General features: G+C 35.5%; 1 protein-coding gene across 2 annotated transcripts in view; it reads left to right on the forward strand.

The window, feature by feature from the left end:
* The window catches only part of LOC134804512 (b(0,+)-type amino acid transporter 1-like), a 45,963-nt gene extending 25,943 nt beyond the window's left edge, over positions 1-20,020 (forward strand). For both annotated transcript variants that reach the window (XM_063777596.1, XM_063777595.1), the window contains exons 2-13: positions 1,580-1,689; positions 3,420-3,516; positions 5,489-5,590; positions 7,609-7,715; positions 9,578-9,713; positions 10,975-11,100; positions 11,897-12,044; positions 13,884-14,111; positions 14,484-14,580; positions 15,049-15,198; positions 15,641-15,809; positions 16,544-20,020. In XM_063777596.1, coding sequence (XP_063633666.1) covers positions 1,580-1,689; positions 3,420-3,516; positions 5,489-5,590; positions 7,609-7,715; positions 9,578-9,713; positions 10,975-11,100; positions 11,897-12,044; positions 13,884-14,111; positions 14,484-14,580; positions 15,049-15,198; positions 15,641-15,809; positions 16,544-16,611 — 1,538 coding nt within the window. In that variant the 3' untranslated portion in view covers positions 16,612-20,020. The remainder of the gene's footprint in view (positions 1-1,579; positions 1,690-3,419; positions 3,517-5,488; positions 5,591-7,608; positions 7,716-9,577; positions 9,714-10,974; positions 11,101-11,896; positions 12,045-13,883; positions 14,112-14,483; positions 14,581-15,048; positions 15,199-15,640; positions 15,810-16,543) is intronic.
* Positions 20,021-25,108: the final 5,088 nt, after the last annotated feature.

The following is a 25,108-nucleotide window of genomic DNA, read 5'->3' on the forward strand; positions in this document are numbered from 1 at the left end:
GCAACGGGAATGCACTTATTTTTTAGCCACCCTTTATAAATTACGGCCAGATTAATCCGTAAGGCAAAAGCTCTATTATTTACACAGAGATCGACTTTTAGTTTATGTCACGGATTAGGTTACGACCTTTGGGTTATGTACGTCTGTCCGCCTGTTTGTATATATGTCACAGCCATTTTACTCGGGAACTAGAGTCTGTTCTTCTCTTTCCGCAGAAGTTAAAATATATAAAAATATATTTTTAGGGGAGGCACTCCATATATGTACCTAGGTAACTAAAAGGGGAAATAGTTATTTGTACAACAAGAGATCAAAGTTTGATATTTCTTCGAGTGCTTATTTTGAGTCCCGTGCAAGCGAAAGATTCTATAATAGATTCACGAGCGTAGCGAGTGAATCTAATTTAGAATCTTGAGCGTAGTAAGGGATTCAAAAGCGCACGAGATGTAAATAACTTTGATCTCGTGTAGTACACAAAATTTTTCACCCTAAGCAGTGAGAACATACCTAGAGGGACAGAGATAATAGAACCCAAGTATATCGAACTTGTATTAGACCCCGCATGTTGAAATGACTATAAAGGTCACTTGAATGTCATTTTGTCTCACTCAGTGAGCAAAATCGCATTTTGCTCACTGAGTGAGACCTTCAGTGAGCAAAATGTGATTTTGCTCACTGAGTGAGACAAAATGACTCAGTGAGCAAAATCGCATTTTGCTCACTGTTTTTAAGAAGCAAAGTACCCTTGTTCGAGCTGCTGAGGTGAAAAATAAATTTCAAGTAAAATCAACGTATGACACGTCATTCGATAATCATTATTTTGAATATAATCGGTTGAGCCATTAATGAGTTATAATATAACACTTACTCTCGCGTTTTGTACAGATATTTAATTACACAAACGGAATTAAATGTAAGGTAAAAACAATGAAATTATATCGCGGTAGACCTAATGAGTTGTTTCCAATAAACTTATTTTCATATTAAAACGACGTAAGTGCTGCGAAGATACGCCCATTTGCTTGTATGAAGGTTTGGAACCCTCCATTATGCGTGGCCCGACACGCACATGGTCGGTTTTTTCCTCAGTGACATGGGCACAATGATAATATGATGATGGGGGCAAAGATATTATATAATAATACAATAGGTAGGTTATACCATACATAAGGAGCACAGAAATATACATAATACGAATAAATCTGTTTTTGTGATTAATTTTCGCATACCATGCTTACCATCTTTGTTACACTCGTTTTCGCTTGCCTAGGCCCGACTAAAGAGCAACTGTACAATTTAAGCCCTTCAATTTTGGAACACCTATGTGGGTCAAACAGATCACTGTGTTATGTCTTTCCTGTAGACATACACAAGAGTTAAGGGCTATAAAGGTTAATTTTCTTATTTAACCCTTATCCACGTGAAAAGGTCCTCCTTTTATTTAAAGAACTATGATAAAATCATTGCTTACAGGCCCACAAGCTGTTAACTATTGCCCACAGGAGAGAAAAATGTGCTGTTCGCGATAACACACTAGTTTTCTCATGGCATGGGAGTTAAACGATGGTATCTGTTTCAGGGAGCGTACACGAAAGCGGACTGGTATGGCGCGGGTGCTCCGCCGGCTTCGACGCCGAAGACGGCGCGACAGGAGCGCTCACCGACGGTAACTCCAATCCAGGAGACAAGGTACTTACCGCCCTCTAGTATTTTGATTGTACACGAAATGTACTGTCTTTGTCTTTTTACTATTTTTGAAATATGAGATTTTAATTTAAAAAATACTTTTAACTAGACCTCGTAATGATCTTTGACTTAAAACTTTTATGAAAACTATAGATAATCTATTATATTTCGGTTAATTTATTATACATATATCACTTGGAACACGGTAGATATGAGTTGAAACGGCAATCCACCTTAAATTTCACGCAGCTATAAGTAAAAACAATTGATTTACTTATGCATAAAATAATTCAAATATCCATAAAATCCATTAGTCATTCTAGAGATGAAGTCTGTACAGCAATTGTCAATAAGATTTGCCAAATGATTCAGTTTGCATTATTATTGAAGGCGAGCGACTCCTAGAAAATTGGAAGATATCTAATTACCTACTATCTACATGTTATAAAAAAATGGTACGTTATATAGATTACGTTTTATTAGACTTGATAAATATTCTAGACCGGCTCAAATCTTCGCAGCTCTGTTTGAAGTCGCTATGTTCTGCATTAAAATAATTGCATTATTGATTGTAAATAAATAAATAAATATAAATGATTTGTTGTACGTGAGGTTCTATCATAAATCTTTTTCTTTCAATGGTGTAATTATTTTATTCAATATTACTTAACATTTTTTGCAGTTCTTGACTTGTTTTAATTTTTCCTCGCCACTTATCAGTTAAGTTATTTTTTATCTACACACATGTCATGTCATAAACCCTGTATGATATCGTCAAAAAGCGAAAAGTACGCGGCCAGCATATCTACGGCAAACTGTTTTATTCCAACAAATTCATTAAATTCGATTACATAATGATATTCAAACTTCGAATACCTATCTCTTAAAAACAAAGATCTCTTGAAGACTCTTGATCAATGCCTTAATGTCGGTCGTAACATACGGTTCTTGAACACATCATAGAGAGCTTATAATATGTGTGTAGATAAGGCAGTGTATGTGACTGTGCATAGTTAGGAATTAAAACACTCGTGTGTACTTGTGCGAATTTGCGAATTACGAGCTCTATGTAGGTAACTCGATTTAATTAAAAATCGACTAATGTTATGATGACTTTGGTTTTGGGCGCCTCCGTTTGAAAAAAAAAGATATTTTTATGTTCTTAGGAGCCTCTGAACAGCGTTCTGATTGAATAATCTGCAATTTTACAAAGGACTTATCTAAATACTATGATAAATTGATTACCTACTTTATTGTATTTGAAAATAATACTGGTCTATTCTTTACTAAGCATGGCTCACTAAGCCAATATTCTCGTGAAATGTGTTTTCTGAGCACTCAGACTGCGCCGTTAGTCTCAAATGTACATACTTACCTAAATACTTCTAGAAAGGAATGAGATTGAGACGTCGGACTTCGTTTGCAAATCGACTTACTGAGGTTATAAGCAGATTACTAGGTCATGACCGCATATTTTTTTATGCAAATATATATAAATATGTACTAACAATAAAAACCAGTCAAGCGTGCGTGCATTATAAAACCATTCTGAAATTGTAAGAAAGAATCCTGCGTAGGAGGTTTTTCTAAGCAGTCATGACGTTAGCTGTTGAATGTATTTTTGAGGTAGGACATGTTTTTATTTCTTGCACGTTTGAGCACCACCAAGTTACCTCTGCGTGCGTAGCTGTTAGTTATGTAAATACCTACTTAAAAATTGCGTTTTATTGCAGTTGGAGGGGTCGGACTCAGCTCAGGACGACCCTGTTCACCTCAAGAGACGGGTGGGACTCTTCAGTGGGGTGGCTCTAATTGTCGGCACCATGATAGGTCGGTATTGCTTGTTCGTTCATAATGGGTAAGTCATAACGTCAGTGTGTTGTGTGGTTTGCTTCACCGACACTTTTGCTTTCACGCTCGAAAGGTTAAAAAGAGCCGGCATAGTACCAATAACAGGGGTGCGAAACTCCTGACTTCGGCCAAACTCGGCTCCGCTCGGCTCAGCATTGCTCCGAGCAATTATTAGGGTTGGCACCACTTGACTTCCTTTTGCGTTCACGACCACAGATAAGATAATCACTTGATTTTTGACAACCCTAAATTGCCGAAAGGGATAGTGCCTTATATTAGAAAGGGATAGCATGATTCGACCCTGAACCGCTATCAAACTTCGGTTTTGTAGGAAGTTTCCTTTCTGTACGGTAGTACTATTATTTATTCTGTGCCAATAAGTACTTACTTATACCAATTTCAACATATATGTAGAAAAATACATCATACAGATACCTATGTAGAAAAATCCCCCACAGCCACACTTATTAACAGCTCCATGTCGCTGATTAGCCGAGGATAATTTGCTGTCGTGCATTAGATGTTAATTGATAAACTTTAGCAAAAACTATAAATATAGAACGCTTCCTCCTCAATCCGATTTGTAACTTCTATCAGTGCCAATATGGCAAATATATTTCCATTTTAGCTACGAGTATGTGTTTATTTATACTTTGCGGCTCTTGAGAGCATTACAAGCACTCATAACACCTTTGAGCAAGCATTCATAACACGTTTGAGTGTTAGCATTTGTTGGCAAACAAAACTAGCGGTATTATTTCTTAGAGCATTTTCATTTCATTTTTAGGGTTCCGTAGCCAAAATGGTAAAAACGTAACCCTTACAGTTTTGTCATATCCGTCTGTTCGTATGTCACGGCCATTTTACTCGGAAACTATACTCTGGCAAACCCACTATGTCAGTTTTATATGGGAGGCCAACCCACCGCGCCTACATTTCTTAAACTTACGGTCTTTTTCTACTGACGGAAATGGCTTTCCGAACTATATAATCGACATATGTATATTTGATTTTAAATAATATAATAAGCGTTTTATAATTAACCAAATACTTTTGGAAATAATCGCTTCATCCAAATAAAATCGGCTCGATTCGGAAAATGAATTAGATTTCTACTAGACTTCAACAAGTTATGATACGGATAATTTAAAGATATTTGTAAGATAGATATGTCAAATTTGACGTTTCCGCGATTCTGGAGGTCCTCTTGAACGATTTCGACAATTATGACTTAGATATCCAAGTCACATCTAGTCGATATCTAATGTAGATCTAGTTGATATCTAAATCGTCTCAAGATCTTGTGATTATCTCGAAATCCGAATAGGCCTGTAGGTCTAATAAGTCCATAAAATGTCCCTAGGGGCTCCTGTAACTTATGAACTAAGCGTGCAAACTGCAAAGAATATGAAAAAAGAATTGAAAATAGGTACGACTAAGTAATTAAATACTTTCCACGAAAATTATTCTGAACATGATAATTAATAATGAGATTATCCAAAAAACTTATTAAAACGACTTAAGTGGCGCTAAGATACGTCCTTTTGTATGTTTTTTTTCGCATTATATAAGGTATTACGGAACCCTCCATTATGCGTGGTCCGACGCGAACTTGACCGCGTTTTTTACTTGTTGATATACCGACTAGACAAATGGGATAAACTCTTAATACGTAATAAACTCTGACTTAAAATACTTAGATAGTTTTGGTATCATCAAAAAAACTCTAGGTACCTACTGTGTCTACGTTTGTACGATTTAAGCTTACAATATTTCTAGGAAAATAGCAATCCCTGTAAATCCTGTAATGATATATTGTATTTATTCAAATGAAACTTTTGCCATTAAGTTTTGTAAACTGTTTGAATTGTTTAGGTACCTATATTAATACTTAGCTGGACCTCGCCTGTATAAAATAAGCGTTTGTATTAAATGATTTTGTACGATTCAGGATCTGGAATATTCGTCTCGCCCTCTGGGCTGCTGGAGCGCACTGGTTCGGTGGGCATCAGCTTCATCATTTGGATGGCGTGTGGCCTACTCTCGTTGCTGGGTAAGTCAGGGGTACATTTACCTTAGGGAAAAAGGAGCAATGGCCCGGCCCGATTATTACCTAGATATAATATCTCTGTGTGGAAAAGTATTTCTGGGTGGCAGATACTTTTGTCACGTTGTTTCATCCGCTACTATTGATGCTGACTGCACAATCATCATATTGATTGCTGGGCAAATAATCCCCTTCGATATCATAGGCCAGCATATACCTAAACCTATGTTTATCTTATCCAGGAGTGGCTCGTAATCTCCTGAAAATCATCAACTTCTGAGTGATACGGATTCATGTTATTAGTATGTACTCGTAGTACCTACCTATATAGAGGTATGTATTATAATTAATGTTAAATTATGATATGATAGATAGTTAACAGCATATCAAATTATGCTGCTAAGTCTTAACGGAAACAAGTAGTTAACCTAAGGGTTTCACGCTGTTGCAGCTTATACATAAATGATGTTATTGCAAAGTGATACGGTGTCCAATAAAAACAGTCTGCATTGTATAATAATAAACTATGTTTCTGCGAACTTGATCTGAACTCAATATTCTAAACATCCTTTGTTAGCTGAGTAAGTAGACCTGTTGTTGTTAAACGAAGCTGTCTCAATGGGATCACGTGTACAGAACGACGCCGATTTAAACGAACAATGTGTCAATAATGTTCACCTTACAGCATATTGGCTAACATAAGACCTCTAAAGGATGGCTCACGCTAGACCGGACCGAGGCGTCCGACGTGTCATTTTCTATGACGGCTGATCGGTGATCACGCGGTGCTTTCCATAGAAAACGAAGCGCCGGAAGCTCCGGCCCGACCCCGACCCGGTCTAGCGTGAGTCATCCTTAAAGCGGATCCAATTTGATTTCCGAAACTAGTTTGCAAACAGTCAGATACCACTGTGAAAGGTGAAACAAAATAAAAGCTTGTTAAAAATCTTAACCCTTTACCAGGCTGATATTTCAAAAATGACGATCAAATGTCAGTCTTACTCATTGAAAATAAAACACATGTTTGAAGTCCCGTATGTGGGATATATATAACCCTTAGCCTGGTAAAGGGTTAAAGAGTCCGCAGCAAGCTTTGTTCTCCATACAAACGTAGTGACGCTCTCATTTTAAAACGACTGTAGATTGCTCTGAAACTTTCTACTTACAATAGGATAAGGTATAACATAATTCTATGCCTATAATTAGTTTATGTAGCTTCAGATACCATGGATAATAAAAAATACTTACAGCGAATTTAAGTTTTTCATACTAAACGTTTTTCTCTATTTCGTTTGTTTTAAAAGTTGGAGCTATACACGGTGTAACATGAGGAAACTGAATAATTTTAACAGCGCATTCCTGATCATATTTAGAGACAAAAATGTCCTATAAACTTTTTTGAAATTCGCCTAGTTTCAGAGATAATATTAATTAAAAAAAACACGTTTTTATTGTTACATAGCGTAAAAGGCCTTTTGATGGTGATGTTGCTGCTATGGGACGTAGTCTAAATATCCTTATTGATAGATGTCAAAAAGTGACACGTAACACTTTGCAAAAAGTAGGGTTTTACGAAAAAAAATGTAAAAATCAATTTTAACTGACAAGTTTACCAATAACATTTATTTTTTATGTACAAATACATTCAAAAACTTGAAAAAACAAAACAAAAAAAATTTTTTTTTTTGGCGAAATTGACCTAAACTTATATTACATTTTTTACTTCTTTTGACCTCAGAAATGCGTGGTTAAAATTATTCGGTTTCCTCATGTTAAACCACTCATGATATACTCCATGTCACAGTATGTGCCAATGTTCATTACAATGTACAATACAACAATTAAGTGAACGAAACTCCGTTTGTACAGTAAGGTGAAATTGCTTTGTCGAGCTTGCTGAGGACTCAAGACTGGTTGCTCTCAATTATTTGGTATCGAAATAGCGTTAATACTTATCTACATTTTGTTAAACAACAGAGGTACCTATATATAGTTCCTGCATCAACCATCCGGTTTTTCCACAGGAGCGCTCGCGTACGCGGAGCTGGGAACTATGAACACGTCGTCGGGTGCCGAGTATGCGTACTTCATGGACGCCTTCGGAGGACCACCCGCGTTTCTATTTTCCTGGGTACCGATACTATTACAGTTCTATGAGTGCGATACGAAAACGGATAGAGTTAGACCAAGCTAAGCAATCAAATAAATTCTTCTATAAAATTATGACTTTTAAATAACACTTGCTTGCTTAGCTTGGTCAACTCTATGAATGAATGAGCGAATGAATTTATTTATTTGCTCTACATAAGCGTAATCATTTGCTCCCGACTTAGCAAGCATACCTAAAATATTCTAATTGTAACAATATCTTCTGCAATTGATTCGGTCAAATTGTGTTTTTTGAAAAACTAATTACAGCCAGCCTTTTATGAATGTAGTATGATACCTTAGGGTATGGTGCTTTACGCACACTAGCGTCCCTTCCCCTCCCCCTGACGCAACCCCCCCTTTTTGCATGGAATATGTCCCGGTTCACAGTATTTTACATTTTTTGAGGAAAGTATACATTTTAGGAAAAAAGTGTCAATGAAAGAAATAATCCTTAATAAATTCTTAATAAAAAAGGTCATATTCTTTTTTTTGTATGATGCACCATATTCATGTATTAGCTTGTTAAAATTCGAAATAACATAGTTTTTACTTAGGATTCGAAACTCATTTATTATACACGGTGTAACACGAGGAATCCGAATAATTTTAACAGCGTATTCCTGATCATATTTAGAGACAAAAATGTCCTATAATTTTTTTTGAAATCCGGTTAGTTTAAGAGTTAATACCAATTAAAAAAAAAACAAGTTTTTATTGTTACATAGTGCAAAACGCCTTTTTGATGGCGATGTTGCTACTATGGGACGTAGTCTAAATATCCTTATTGATGGATGTCAAAAAGTGACAAGTAACACTTTGCAAAAGCTAAGTTTTATGAAAAAAAAGTAAAAATCCATTTTAACTGACAAGTTTACCAATAGCATTTACTTTTTACTAGCTTTTTACTTACTCTGAAACTAGCCGGATTTCAAAAAAAATTATAGGACATTTATGTCTCTAAATATGATCAGGAATACGCTGTTAAAATTATTCGGATTCCTCGTGTTACACCGTGTATAATAAATGAGTTTCGAATCCTAAGTAAAAACTATGTTATTTCGAATTTTAACAAGCTAATACATGAATATGGTGCATCATACAAAAAAAATGAATATGACCTTTTTTATTAAGAATTTATTAAGGATTATTTCTTTCATTGACACTTTTTTCCTAAAATGTATACTTTCCTCAAAAAATTTAAAAAACTGTGAACCGGGACATATTTCATGCAAAAAGGGGGGTTGCGTCAGGGGGAGGGGAAGGGACGCTAGTGTGCGTAAAGCACCATACCCTAAGGTATCATACTACATTCATAAAAGGCTGGCTATAATTAGTTTGTCTTTCCCATACATTAGAACACAATTTAACCGAATCAAATAGTGATCTTTGTTTAAATCTTTAGTCATGAATTTTATACCCGTAGTGACTAACTGCGCAGTAATTTTTATGTCGACGATGCAGCAATTTACATTTCTTGGGTTTCGCTGTCATCAAGGTTTCAATGTCGCCAATAGTCTATGTTTAGATCGAGTATAAGTACTTTTCACAATCAGTGGCGGTTAAATCTATAATTAACAAAAAACTTAGTGTAGGTAATTTGTTACTTTAGTAGGTATTAGGTAACTACTTTTGTGAATAGGTACATAAGTAATTCAAACGATGCACCAGCATTGAATTGTAAGTATATTTTGTTGTAATTTAAAGTATTATTAAAGGCCATATGCAATTAGTCAATAAAATGGGATTAATATTAGTCTATGATTGCCAGTGTTACAAAGTACAATGGTACATAGGTTGCCTAATAGGTATGTATAATTTACAATTTATTTTCCGGGTCTACAGGTGTCAACTCTGGTGCTGAAACCGTCACAGATGGCAATCATCTGCCTGAGCTTCGCCAAGTACGCAGTGGAGCCGTTCGTTAGTGAATGCGAACCGCCCGATGCGCTTGTCAAACTGGTAGCGGTCATATCAATAGGTGAGCTGAACCTTCAATTTAATATCGATTCCACTGATTATATACTGTCAATAACCAAGATCAATGTCGAGGCCTTCCTGGGCTCGGGTTCCCTCGCGTGTCGACCTCAAGCCTAAGGCTATACAGTGTAAAGTGAACTCCGACTACCACTGTAGCTGTAATAAATCTGGAGGGCACGGTGACTGGTTCTTTGAATGCGGTACTCGGTTAGCGCATGAAATAACAACCCTAGTATCATTGGCATTGGTATTGGCCTGGTAACAAACTCGCAATGACTCGCACACGAGACACGAGCGACGAAATGAGGTGACGAATAAGAGTTATGACTTATGATCAAATTGTTAAAGGGTGTCGGGTATAGTGAACTGGAATGCCGTGCCGCTGCGAATCAATCACTAATTAAAACAGCACTGGTATGGGTACGCCGTATGAATTCCGCGCCAGCGTTTGTTAATCAATCTGTATGTCTTTAAGCACCGGAATGTTTTCGTGATGCAGATTATGTGCTATGCGATTGTTTTATGCTAATTTCCTTTGCGAATTTTTATACGAGTTTCCATATAGGTAATATGATAAGTTTGGAGCCTAGCGTTGAGAAAGCAATTGCGAAAGCGATAGACAGCTGTCATTGTAATCTGATACTAGTATTACAGCTGCCATAAGTTGTACCGTGTACCATAATGAACAGAAAGTAGAGGTAAAGTTCAAAAATAATATTGTGCGTAATATAATATTTAATTTTTATAGTTTTTTTATTCGTTAAAGGTACAAGTGGTACAACTTTTGGTTAGTAGACCACAGTTGCATTTTATAAAAGACGTGTAACGTGTGTTTGCAAGCCCTATTACAAGCCTTTTATGAAACGCAACGCGACGTCTTGGTCATCGCGGCCCCTATTTTACTAATTTCTCTGACATTGACAATTTTCTGTTCATAATTTATTAGGTATGTACCTATTACGAAAGTTGAAATAAAACTTAAGAAAAAAATAATGGTGGTAAAATAGGTGGCCAGTCTTTGTTATTTAATTTTATGAAACAAATATGTATTTTAAAGCGATATCTAAAAGTGGTTTCATGCGTAATGTGTTGGAGACTGTCTAGAGTGTCTAGTCTATTTTTTTCCGCCTGGGAAAAAAAATCTATGACCGGCCCGCCCCAGGGAGCCGGTCGAAGCGGGAAACTATCGTCCTTAGCCTTCCCCATCTGGGGTAAATTCACGTTACGTACGCAGCCACCTTAAATGATCTGTTCTATTCTAGTGATGATATTGGCGGTGAACTGCTACAGCGTGAACCTGGCCACAAACGTCCAAAACATCTTCACCGCTGCGAAGTTAGTCGCAATCGCCATCATCGTCTGCGGCGGCGCTTACAAACTGATATTAGGTAATACTTCACAAAAAGACGGGATCTTCCGCTACTTACTGGCAATAAGTTGCAAGCCATATTGCGTTTCCTCTCACAATCATTTGTTAATACGACAGTGTTTACTTTAGTACTATAGACAGTTCTAATAAACGTTCACCCAGGGATCATCGTGCATCGTGCTGAAAGTGCAATAATCACTTTCATGCATCTACCAGTTGACAGTTTGGGGATAATATAGGTGCTAACAATCTCCATTAGTGAAACGGTCGGGGCATACTTACAGATAGAGCATTTAATTTTAATAAATGATTTTCATAAGTCAGAAATTGCGGGGTTATAGGGGGTAACGATCGATATAAAAGGTTCAATGTTAGAAATATAAACCGACAATTAATGTCTATCTTTTGAATGAGAAGTTTTAAGTGGGTACTTAGTGGGCAGTAGTGGGTACTTACAAATCTTCCGTTTCCTATCTGCATTGCGAATTAATTATCGGGTATTTAAAAGAGCTCATTTACTTCTTAATTTTCAATAATGTAATGAGAGAATTCAACAGCAGATAAGAAAATAAAAGCGGAACCCTGTAAGAATAACCCGCAAAATATTAGGTAAATGTACGTAACTATGGAATTCGCTTTGGTTAAACTTTACGGGCTGCCGGACTGTCAAGCGATTATCGTCATTGACTAGGTACCTAATTATATTCATACATTACCATTCCATAAGACTCCATAGCCGATCGTACCTCGAATATTTCACCTGAACAGGGATGAATCGATGCAGACTTACAGTTGGTTGTGTCCGTATGGTGCAGGTAATACGCGACATTTACAGGAGCCCAACTTCTCGACTAGCACCGCCACCTTCGGCAACATTGCCACGGCCTTCTACACCGGCCTGTGGGCCTACGACGGCTGGAACAATCTCAACTATGTCACTGAAGAAATTATGAATCCATCCAAGTAAGTCATTGCGTGGGGAATACCCACACTATGCATACTATGACGCGGTCACGTATTTCAATCAACATACATGTATCGGTTCACGTATCTAAATAAAAAAGTAGGTACACTGTATGTGTAGGTATTGAAGCAAAGATCTGACAAATATTATCCAATTCGTGATAATATTGATATTAAAAATATCTTATAAAATAAACATTGATGATGTAACTGCTGCCATTGCCATTACCTATATTAAGTGATTTTTTTTAACTGAGTGAATACGAGGGAATAAGGATGCCAACTTACATATATAATACGTATATACCTATAGTCAGCATATATATAGCATATTAATATAAATACGCGATGCGTCGAAGACATGTCGGTCTCTGTTCTCGCAGCCTCGTAAAAAGGATTTTAAAGGAACTTTCCGCATTTAAAATACCTATTTTAGTAAGCTCTACCATGTTAAATAAAGATTCGACCTAGGTATAAACTGACGTCACATCACGAATTCACACAAAAAATAAAGAACATTTTGACGACTGCTGGACTGTATAGTCTGTATACAGTTGATGTGATGTAGCTCGCACTAAATTGCTAATTTTAACCCCGGCTCCGTCGAGTCGAGACTTGTTACGCGCTCTGCTCTTAGTTGGTATCTCTTAATTGGATATTGCGATATATTCAGCTCCAATCTCTTTCTATTAAGCGTGCTATTCACCACTGTTGATTAGACTTTTTCTTCAGAAAGAACCTCTCAATCCTGTACCAGCCTAAAGTGATAAAACTGCTTGAGTTTTCAAAACAATCTGTCATTATAATCATTTAACAGCAGTTATTATCTAAAAAACTATTAAAATTATCTATCGTCTATTATATTATCTTATCAGCAGATATCGTAAATTTTATAGCATTTTTGGTGCAGCGGAGTGGTGTTAACGGAATTGGTATAGATAATTCCAACTGAAATGGTAAATTAAGGTTAATATTAATGTAATTAACGCTAATTAATCATTAGGGTTGAAATTGTTTATACCAATTCCGTTAACACCACTCCGCTGCACCGAAAATGCTATGAATATAAAATTTACGATGTCTGCTTATCAGTATAACCATTGATAGCGAGCTGGCATAATATGTACCTACTTTTACTATATTTCGTTTTTTTAGCATTAGAAAGAACTTGAAAGAAGGTAAGCGATCTTGACATGTCTTTTAATTGAAAAACGCTTTTTATAAATCAGTAACTTACTTATGAAAGCAGAAGAATATAAAAGATCGTATTAGATTTATAATTGTTACATATTTGCCGTAAATTATTTTTAAAATGTGTTTTTCAATTAAATGACACATCAAGATTGTTTACCTTATTTCTAATGCAAAAAAAACGAACTATAGCTTATGAAGACAATTCGCCTTTCGTAGGTACATAACTTCGCCTTAACTAGCATTAAATAATAATAAACTATTTTTACGCGGCCTTAATTTTTTATTGTTAATCAATGGATATCTTATTCTTGGAAAATTTATTTTAATTATTAGAGTTAGACCAAACTAACTGGGCAGCGATTTCGATAGCATCAGACTTCAAGTGTTAATAAACGTCATAATTTTATAGAAGTTTGACGTTTAAAATAACTGTGCTATCAAAATCGCTGCCAACTTAGCTTGGTCTAACTCAATTTTAATATTTTACTTGGGCGAAGTTGGGCACCAACCGGCAAAGTTAAGATTCCCTACGGTAGGAAGTTTGTCAACCTTCTCAATAAATTGCAACATTGATAAAAGGGTTTGGTCAGATAAGGGTGTTGCTGTGAGTAGGTACTGTACATAACTGTAATATTCATGTTCTAGAAATCTCCCATTGAGCATTATAATTGGCATCCCACTGGTGACTCTGTGCTACGCGCTAGTGAACGTGTCCTACCTGACTGTGATGTCGGTGAGCGAGATGGTGGACAGCGAGGCTGTGGCCGTCACGTTCGGGAACCGCTTGCTGGGGCCCATGGCGTGGCTCATGCCGCTGGCCGTCACCATATCGACTTTTGGCTCCGCGAATGGCACTCTGTTCGTGGCTGGAAGGTAAATACGATATTGATTCTTACCCCTTTGAACGCCTCGCCTAGTGCGCGGCGCGTGAATCTTGTTAAAATGCACGAAAGTTGATATTGGTTAATTAAGTTGATATAGTTCGGCTCTCAAACTCCAGGGCTTGATTTTTAGATTTTAAATCTGTTCTACAATTAATTACTCTTTGGCAAGGTACCTATAAAGAAATTCTCGTATTTTAGAAAACTGTTAAAGCTACTCGTCACTAGATGGCGCTAAACAGCACACTAACCTTTTCACTATTCCACACTAAACGTTATTATTAATATTTACAAAAAATATTTCTGGTAGATTAAAATAGTTAAAAAACAATAAGTTCTCTAACTTTTTGTTATTCCTTCGCAGGTTGTGTTTCGCCGCGTCCAGGGAGGGTCACTTGTTGGATATCCTCTCCTACGTCCACGTGCGCCGCTTCACACCAGCTCCGGGCCTTATTTTCCATGTATGTGTTACCTAATCTTACCAACATGTTTTGATACCATTTATCATTTTTGGAAATACTGTTGGCAGTGGTACCTATCTACTTAGACTTATGTCGAAATCAGAGAAATGTTATAGTATTCTTTTTCCACTAGGTTGTAAAGCCTGACCAGTAATATATGAATTGTCAAGAGGGCGCTGTTATTCTCATGTATAGGGTGACAGTTCGGTATAGTATGAACAAATTAGTTCCAGGAAATTTCGCAATATGGCGCGTGATCATACGCATATTCCTGGTCAGGCTTTATATAGGTAGGTACCAATACAAAATTCAATCTTATCTAGTAAATATTACTATTTAGTCCTTCTGGCTTTCCTTAATGTTTCAACTTTTTAAACCACACAACACAAAAAATGTTTAGGTACCTACGACAAAATTAAAAGTGTTAGGTTACATTTGGGTTACCTACATTAATGAAATCTTTTGCAGTCCCTGATCGCTGTTGCTATGGTGTTGTACGGAACTATAGACTCGCTGATTGATTTCTTCTCGTTCACGGCGTGGATATTCTACGGCGGCGCTATGCTGGCGTTGATCGTCATGAGACACACCAAGCCCCATGCACCGAGGCCCTATAAGGTAAACATAAAAGAAAATCCCCGTAATACAAAGCCCGATTAATAAATGACCATCGCCGAACACGATCCTTGGAACGATAACTTTTAATTAAGCAATTTGGAAATGTAGTTAAAATTATTAACATACATCCTTGGCCGAGGCTCGACCACTAATAAGAATAAAATCATTCTCATCCGTCTTCGCCTCGGTCACATAGGTTGGGGACAGATGAGAATACGCCGGACGGGACCTCGAAAAGTGATGCTGACAACTTTGTTTCGGTAGATCGTGTCAATAGACATTATGTCTCTGCAGTTTTATTAAAATCTTTATTATTCTTATTATATGTATTGGCATTTTACATTCGAGCATCTGTAAATAAATTGTAAAAAATATGTATATAGTTACTTAATTAGGGTTAAACCGAAAATCAGTTATTAAAAAGCAAATTTCGTTTTCTTAGGTGCCCATTATAATACCGTACATCGTACTTCTGGTGTCAACGTATTTGGTAATAGCTCCGATAATCCAGACGCCTCAATGGGAATACCTGTACGCTACCGGTTTCATATTCGGAGGCATGTTGGTTTACCTACCCTTCGTGAAATGGGGTTATTCTCTGCCGTTCATGGGTAAGAAAGTAATTTAAAATAAGTACTTACAGGTCGGAAATTCTGGTCAACTCTTAGATTTCCTACTTATCATAGCCGCTTTTCTCCGGTGCTGTTTGTAATTGCAAGGAATCTCCTGTTGCTAAATCCTTTTTAGTACAAATTCACTTAAGAGCCCATCAACGTGCACACTAGCGCCACTGTTAATTAATCGTGATTATTTAAATTTAACGACAGGTATTTAAAACAGGGGGCCGCTACGTACTGTATTGTGCATTTCAGTACCTTTTGAATATATCAAACTAGTTTTGCTGGATTCGTCAATCTATGCGTCCACAGTTAAAACGGCCGTTTTTGTTTTGAGGTCCTATTTAGTTCTACCAGGTTCTACTAACCCAGCAAGATAAAAACTAGTTTGATGTATTCAAAAGGTACTTAAATACACAATACAGTACGTAGCGCCCCCCTTTTTTAAATACCTGTCGTTAAATTTAAATAATCACGATTATTTAGCAGTGACGCTAGTGTGCACGTTGATGGGCTCTTAACGTAAAAAAGACGTTGTAAGTATAACCACCTCTGTAGATAAGCGGTTGAGCTTAAAGAACATAAATCGCCATGTACTCTGATACCTTAAATCGGCCAGACTTTACGATCGATAGTATAAAAGTTAAAACTAATTTTAAAGCTCGCAATAAATGGAGCACATCGAAAAAACTTTCCGTATTGACATTTTATGTGTGGTGTTGTTTCAGATAAAATTACCGTTTTCTTGCAAATGCTATTGGAAGTGGTGCCAACATCGACGACATTTGAATATTAAATTAGTCTACGCTGGACTATAAATAAAGCATTTTGTGAAAGTTATGTGTTATATTACGAAATCTTATTTTGCAGATGTAACAATAGGACTGCCGGCGAATTAAGTGTACTTAAACATATTTGTAGCAATAAATTACAACCTAATTTTGTTATTTAAACTTATACAAAAATCTTCAAACAACCGGTTAGATTCTTAAAGTAAACATTTAGGTACCTACTTTATCTATATAAAACATACACTTCTCAATATATAAATGAAGTTTTGAAATACTTTTAATCTCATTACATAACATGATAAACTGTTTAGACGACAACGGTTTCACTCACTTGAAATTTTAGTCGCTAAACAGTTGACTTCTAAACAGTTTAAAATATGTCTCACGAAAGTTTAATTTCGACATAACATGATAATAAGTGACAGGTAATATTATTACAAAATGTTAAAATTAATAACGGAACTCACAAAAAATTCGTAGGTACCTACAGTAAGTAATAGATAAAGAAGAGTCTAGTTAACTACCTATCAAATTCACATTCACATCATAAAGGTCATTGGGCGTTTTTGACCCGCTTTATGAACTTTCCCGTACAGAGACCAAACTAGTTTTAAAATAGACAATTTTATCTCACTTTTCTAAATATGTCATTTTATTTTATGTATCAACCGGCAGAAAAAAGTTATTCAACAGTAGGTATGTGTACGAGATAGTATTAGATTAGATTGTTAGATGCGCTGGTGGCCTAGCGGTAAGAGCGTGCGACTTTCAATCCGGAGGCCGCGGGTTCAAATCCCGGCTCGTACCAATGAGTTTTTCGGGACTTATGTACGAAATATCATTTGATATTTAGGTACCAGTTGCTTTTCGGTGAAGGAAAACATCGTGAGAAAACCGGACTAATCCCAATAAGGCCTTAGTTTCCCCTCTGGGTTGGAAGGTCAGATGGCAATCGCTTTCGTAAAAACTAGTGCCTACGTCAAATCATGGGATTAGTTGTCAAGCGGACCCCAGGCTCCCATTAGCTGTGGCAAAATGCCGGGATAACGCGAGGAAGAAGAAGATTGTGCAAAAGTGTGGTTCATGCAGCATGATAAACGTTTTAAGTATAGCACAATGGCAAATGAAATGTTGTAAATTGTGGGTAGGTACCAAAATGCGCATACGACGCCATCGCTTGGACCGCCTAGCAGTCGTCATCTGTCGTTTCGATCTGTGCGTTTTTAGAACTGGATTTTATTTTTGTTCCTCTTGATATTAAACAATATAACAACAGCAACGCAATATAACAGCAGCTATTCAAAGTATTTTTGAAATAATTCCAATAGTTCTGACTTAATTCATTGCAAAAATGCTATAATGATAAGAAATTATTTTTATTTTTTTTCTCAATTCTCCCATGGCTTGCAAGAATGCGACTCATACCACTGAGTAGCAGATACATTTACCTACATACCTATTTCGTTTGTGTACGCTGTGGGTCATGTGTCCGAACAAAACGCCCAATGACCTTTGCTAGTAGTTAAAATTACTGAAATGTAATTGTTGATTACTTAATGTTAATAATTTAAGAAAAGCAATAAATAATGTTAGTGTGTATCGTTTTGCTACACTTTTAATCCAAACAATATTATTAGGACCTAGTTATGCTAAATAAATCTTAAAACAGATTAATTAATATTTTCAGGTTCCTGCTTACTTCGATAAGTACAATTGATACCTCCGGATATCTAAACTAATTTATTTGCATAGACACAGTATGGGGATGTACCTAACATACATAAGCCCACAATACGTTGTTTCATTTCATGTACCTAGCTTGCATACAAACTATACCTATATACGAGTATTTTCTGAGATTCTGAATTAATTGCGATATACAATAAAAACGTTTTATTGAATGTTGTATCTACATTGTAGCGAAACGATCCACCTTTAAGTGTTATCTTAACTTGACTGAATGACGTATTAAGTTCTATCTCGATTAAAGTAATGATGCATTGTATATTGTCTTGTAACCGAGTTCCTTTTCACCTGTAGGTAGGTACCAATGTCAACGGTTAATAAAATTTCGGTACCTACTTAGCTTAACTTTCCTTTTTATGTCATCAAAACATCGTAAAGTATACCTATAGCCGTGCTAAAGATATAAGTCCTAATACATCTTAAACGTGATATGATTTTAAAATGTGTGTAGAATACTTATTCATATAGACATTGACTTTACCAATGTTGTTTATCGTTCAGAGGAAAATGTTACATATTTTGTTTTAAAGTTTGTAGTTTATACAATATTTAGGATTCTTTTCTAGGGACTACTGTGTGCAGCATTAAATTATGCAAATAGTTACCGAAGAAGACAGCGAGTGAATCAATGCATTGCTCATTTCATTAGTTTGCACGAATCATTCCTATGGGGCCGTGCAACTAGAGACAAAGCTTTGTAATGGATAAAGTGTATTTTTTTAACTACATTAGATATAGTAAAAATTGACATAGGCTTGGGTGTGCAAGGTTAGTCTGGTATAGAGATTACGCCCCAGCAGCTCAAAGATTCAAGAAGGAATGCTTCCGGCTGGGGACGCAGAGCTTATCTCGAATGTGCTAAGGCCCTGTTTGCGTCACTATGAGTGATTGTGCTAAACTCATAGTTGTAGTTCACCACCTCATCATTATAGTGAACTTTAGATTAAAACAATTAAAGTGTCTCAAATTTATTTACCTACTCTATGTATTATTTTTTTTGGATATTTGTTTGCGATGGCTGCAAGATTTTTGTGGATAGCTACAGTATTCATAGGGGTACAATCTCAATTTCTGTTTTCATTATTTTAACCATTATTCAGTAGAATATGAATTGTTTCACGATCCCATGTAAAGACTAAAGTGTGTTTTAACTAATAATGTTTAATTATTCGACGGCTGAGTTTTGCGATCGGTAAAATTTGGTCCTATCATTCCTTACCGGGGCAGGACGAGGCTGTGAGGGCTATGGTTTTTATGACAATGTTATTTTTTATATTTATTAATGATATGATAAGTTATTCGAGATTTTTTATATAAAAGTATAGGTATACAGACGTACTTAAACAATTGATCTTTAATTACCCAAATACACAATTATATATATAGCCAGATTGTTCTTGGCCCAGCCTGCAGCATATAACATGTTCTATTAAGATATACCTACGTAATAGCTAACATCAAACTTTAAGTGAAGTACCTACAAAGTAAAAATGGGCCCACGTACGTACACGCCTAACGATGTGATATTGTTATGGGTAGAACCAATGGGTTTATTTTGTGTACTCAAAGAATATCATTATGGCTACATCTCTTCAAAAGAGAAAAATATTTATTGTTATACACTACCATTGATTAAATAAAAATTTTAATTAAATACAATAAAAAAAATCTTGTTTTATTTTAACCTAGACCTAAGATATCCCTTTCAACATTGGTGTGTCGTCACAAAGTCTCCAAACTTGCGAAATTTCCACATGGAAAAACTTCGATAAGTTCTCATATTTTTGTATGGGAAACGAAATTTTACTTTCATAAAATAAAATTTTCTTAATTTGTTTTATGTGAAATTTTCAAAAATTTCCGAGTACTTTGCACGAGAACGCAATGCAAGTTGTTATGTTAACGTCAAATTTTTATGAAATTATGAACGTTTAAATAACACCAGGCGGCTTAGCACGGTCGCGTTTTTATCCCTTGTCACCATGCCTGTCACGTTCTAACAAGTATGTAAGTGCGAAAGGGACGCGCATAGTGATAGTCGATAAAAATGGAACCGTGCTGAGCCCGCTGCACTGCGTATGCTATCAAAATCGTTGCAGACTTTTCTTGGTCTACCTCTATTACTGCAATGTTCTGCCACCAGTTTTGTAAACTCCATTTATTTCGTTTCGGGGTATGGCTAAGTACATTTAACGAAATTACATTTGTACACGCTTGTGGGGCCTTAACAAATAAAAAAAATCTCTCCAAAATGGAGTTAATTAGAATAAATACCGGGGTGATATGTTCAAGTTCAAATAAAAATAATTATATCCATTGTCAGATTTATTTGAAATATTGTTAAAGCTACATTTGACAGTCAATTTCTTTTTCATTCTTGTCGAGATACAACAGAGTAAAATACCCAATGATTGGCACTGTAGTCTTTCCTGTGGTCTTTCGAGATCCTGAGAACGGTGAAAAATAGAGATACTACTCCTAAAAATACGTGTGATACCTCATTAGATTCGTCATGATGTCTAGAAAAATGTTTCGAATACATTGTACAAATGTATTAGCACACAAAAAATATCAAAAGTTATAAACAAAAAAAGGGGGAAAAAAGTAGATATTTTTTATTTCCCCAATATCTCAAAAAGTATTAATATTTGAGAAACCAAAATTATTATCATAAAAGAAGAGGATATTTCCAATCAAACATTCCATACTTGCAGAACTGTATCTCCATTATTTATACTTTTTATTCAACGCTGAACACAGCCCTCCGTGCCTCATTTTCGGGAAACGCGCGCGGCGTGAAAAAGCGATTACGTAACATTAAATATAATTTTAAAGGTATTAAATATTCATTGAAAAATTAAAAAAAAAATAAGGTGTATTTAAAACATGTCAACATATGTAATAGGTACTTGTAGAAATTAATTCTAAAATTATTTTTTCAACAAGTTAGGCAATTGTTTATAAGCAAAATTTTCTCAAACTTCCTTCTTTATTGAAAACGACAAAAAATTTATAAATAACTATCGTAAAATTTTGTCGCTCTCTAGAGCTCTTCTCATAAACATGTCTAATAAGATCACGTTATAAAAGTTATGAAAAAATTAATAGTTTGGTTATAATATTGTTTTATATTTTACAATTTTACCTTGATTTTTCGTTTTTCGTCAATTTTCTATGTTATTCTTAAACTTAATTTAAGCAAAGTATTAACGTTATGAAAACTTTTATAATGTGATCTTATTAAGCATGTATATGAGAAGGGTTCTAGAAAGCGAGAAAATTTTACAATAGTTATTTATACATTTTTTTTTCGTTTTCAATAAAGAAGGAATTTCGAGAAAATTGGTAAAAAAATAACTTAAAGATAAAGGGTATAGCCGGGTAAGCATGGCCAAACTATCCTTAGCGAAAAAAATAATTTCCTTTTACTGGATTATTAACCTATATATATGTAGTGCTTTCACCAAAAATTAAGCCTCAAATGCTTCAGGTTTAAAAAAAAATGCAAAAAAAGAAAAAAATATATTTTATTACAGCCAAAGTACTAATCCGATTTCTTTGTAATTTGGGTATGTTGTATATACAATTAAGGTCTCTTTCTAAAAAAATATATATTGAATTATCTCTTGAATAAATAGTAAAAAATTGAGTTGAAAATTTTCAGAAAAATAAAAAAAATACATGCGAGATTGCGACAGGTTATCAAATTTACATATTTCATGTAGAATTCAATAGTGTTTAACATATATTTTTTTCAGAAATTAAAATCGGGATTAACTGTGTGAAAAACTCGAATTTGTAACATCCCATAATACTCTCTCTTCATACAAGCAAAGCTAAGTAGACAATAAACGAATGAAGTATTGAATTTGAATTTAGAATGACGTATTGCACTATATATGACGACCGGTCTGGTCTAGTGGATAGTGACCCTGTCTGCTAAGCCGATGGTCCTGGGTTCGAATCCCAGTAAGGGCATTTATTTGTGTGATGAACACTAATATTTGTTCCTGAGTCATGGTTGTTTTCTATGTATATAAGTATGTATTTATCTATACAAGTATGTACATCGTCGCCTAGTACCCATAGTACAAGCTTTGCTTAGTTTGGGGCTAGGTTTGATCTGTGTAAGATGTCCCCAATATTTATTTATTTATTTATTTATTTATATGCTTTTTTCTACTAGTCGACTGTAATTCTTGAATTAAGATTTCTTATACCAAACTGCAATTGGGTATTTTTAATGAATGGGCTCCCAACTCAACTATAATATTCATTTCGATACAGTTTATTCAACTATAATGAAATTGACCAATCACAGCTCGCCGCGATCAAGAGGACGAAACAAAACCATAGCTCAAATTAATTATTTTAGGTTGTTTAGTAGAAACAATTGATTCATAAGTCAGAAACGCGCATGTGACACCCTTAATATAGCAACATCCGTAGACTACGAAAACCACTTAGTGTTGCTTGTTAGTCTCCATAGGCTACGGTAGCCAAAATCGAGAAAACAACTGTCTGAAAATTGAATTTAGCGCGGAGCAAGTACCAGGGCCTCATGAGTTACGAGAAGGTGTCGTTGACCAGCCCGCCGTAGGGCGCGGGGCGCGGCGGCCGGGTCGCGTACCAGTATGAAGGTATCACGGCTGCTCGCGAATCTTAGCTGTAGCTGTATACTTTTTGTTTGGTTTGTTTGTATGATTCTACTAGTTTAAAGTATTATTTTTGTTGACTAGTAGAAAAAGTATTGTATACAATAGTGATATAATCAAGCTTTTCAATCTCGTACTTTACTTAGGCAACTCAGTAAGCTTCGTTGCCTAAACACGGTACTCGACTGAAAAACTCTCTATTATATCACGATTGTATAAAATACTATTTTCTACTAGTCGACTGTAATTCTTGAATTAAGATTTCTTATACCAAACTGCAATTGGGTATTTTTAATGTATGGGCTGCCAACTCAACTATAATATTCATATTGATACAGTTTAGTCAACTATAATGAAATTGACCAATCACAGCTCGCCGCGATCAAGAAGACGAAACAAAACCATAGCTCAAATTAATTATTTTAGGTTGTATAGTAGAAACAATTGGTTCATAAGTCAGAAACGCGCATGTGACACCCTTAATATAGCAACATCCATAGACTACGAAAACCACTTAGTGTTGCTCGTTAGTCTCCATAGGCTACGGTGGCCAAAATCGAGAAAACAACTGTCTAAAAATTGAATTTAGCGCGGAGCAAGTACCAGGGCCTCATGAGTTACGAGAAGGTGTCGTTGACCAGACCGCCGTAGGGCACGGGGCGCGGCGGCCGGGTCGCGTACCAGTATGTAGGTATCGCGGCTGTTCGCGAATCTTAGCTGTATACTTTTGGTTTGGTTTGTTTGTATGATTCTACTAGTTTAAAGTATTATTTTTGTTGACTAGTAGAAAAAGTATTGTAGACAATAGTGATATAATCAAGCTTTTCAATCTCGTACCTTACTTAAGCAACTCAGCAAGCTTCGTTGCCTAAACACGGTACTCGACTGAAAAACTCTCTATTATATCACGATTGTATAAAATACTATTATGGCTATATATGGCTACGGCGTACACATTTTTTGATAGCCCATACCTACATGCATATTATATTCGTATTATTACGTAGTTGTATCAGCGATTAAAATTGTAGCAATATCACAGCCGGCGTAATTTTAGTTCATTTAACAAAATAATATTTACCCATACCTTCGCGTTCGGATATAATTGTGTTCTATAAAGTCAGAGCACTTTGAAGACACTAACTTCTAATAGGTATGTAGGTCCCTCAATACCTATTATAAGATCAAGAATTTGTTTCTGAATTAAATAATACACAGTGTATAAATTAAAATTATAACTTTTAATAAAACAATCTTTAAATAAAATTAGTCCTCAATCATCATCACTATCTGATTGGATAGTTGGATAGTCACATTTAAGCCGTCATTAATTCTCTGAACTTCCGTACTCCGTACGCCCTAGCCGCATACAGCCATGGGGTTTAAGGTCCGCCGCCACACTCAGTAAAATAAGTCGCGTTCTAAATTCAAATTGCGTTGGGAACTTGGGAATATACTCGTAACTTTCTATTGTTATAACATAACGTACAAGTTATTTTGTATGAAGTGAAAATAATATGGGGTGTTACAAATTCGAGTTTTTCACACTGTTAACCCCGATTTTAATTTTTGAAAAAAATATGTTAAACATTATTAAATTCTACATGAAATATGTAAATTTGATAACTGTCGCAAGCTCGCATGTATTTTTTTTATTTTTCTGAAAATTTTCAACTCAATTTTTTACTAGATAATTCAATATATTTTTTTTTCAGAAAGAGACCTTAATTGTATACACCGTGTTTTTATTGAATTCCGTTAACTTCGGGGTATGGTTAAGTACGTTTAAGAGAACTAAATGGCATAGTTAATTTTTAAAAAAAAATATTTTTTTTTTGCTTTTGTGAAAAAAAAAATTAAGTTAAAAAAGTAATTAAATGTAGCATATAGCGTTGTTGTAACACGGGCATTAGATTTAACTCAACCAAACAATTGAAATCTGTGACATATTAATGTCATTTCGAACATCGATCGACCGAGATTGTACTTAAGTTTAGTAGCAAATGCATGAACTCATTCTAAACACTAATCAATATGTAAACCGGCCCTAAGGCAAGTGTACACGCTTGTAGAGGCCTTATAGGAAAAAAATAAATTATTG

Source organism: Cydia splendana, chromosome Z (assembly GCF_910591565.1).
Source record: "Cydia splendana chromosome Z, ilCydSple1.2, whole genome shotgun sequence".
NCBI lineage: Eukaryota > Metazoa > Arthropoda > Insecta > Lepidoptera > Tortricidae > Cydia > Cydia splendana.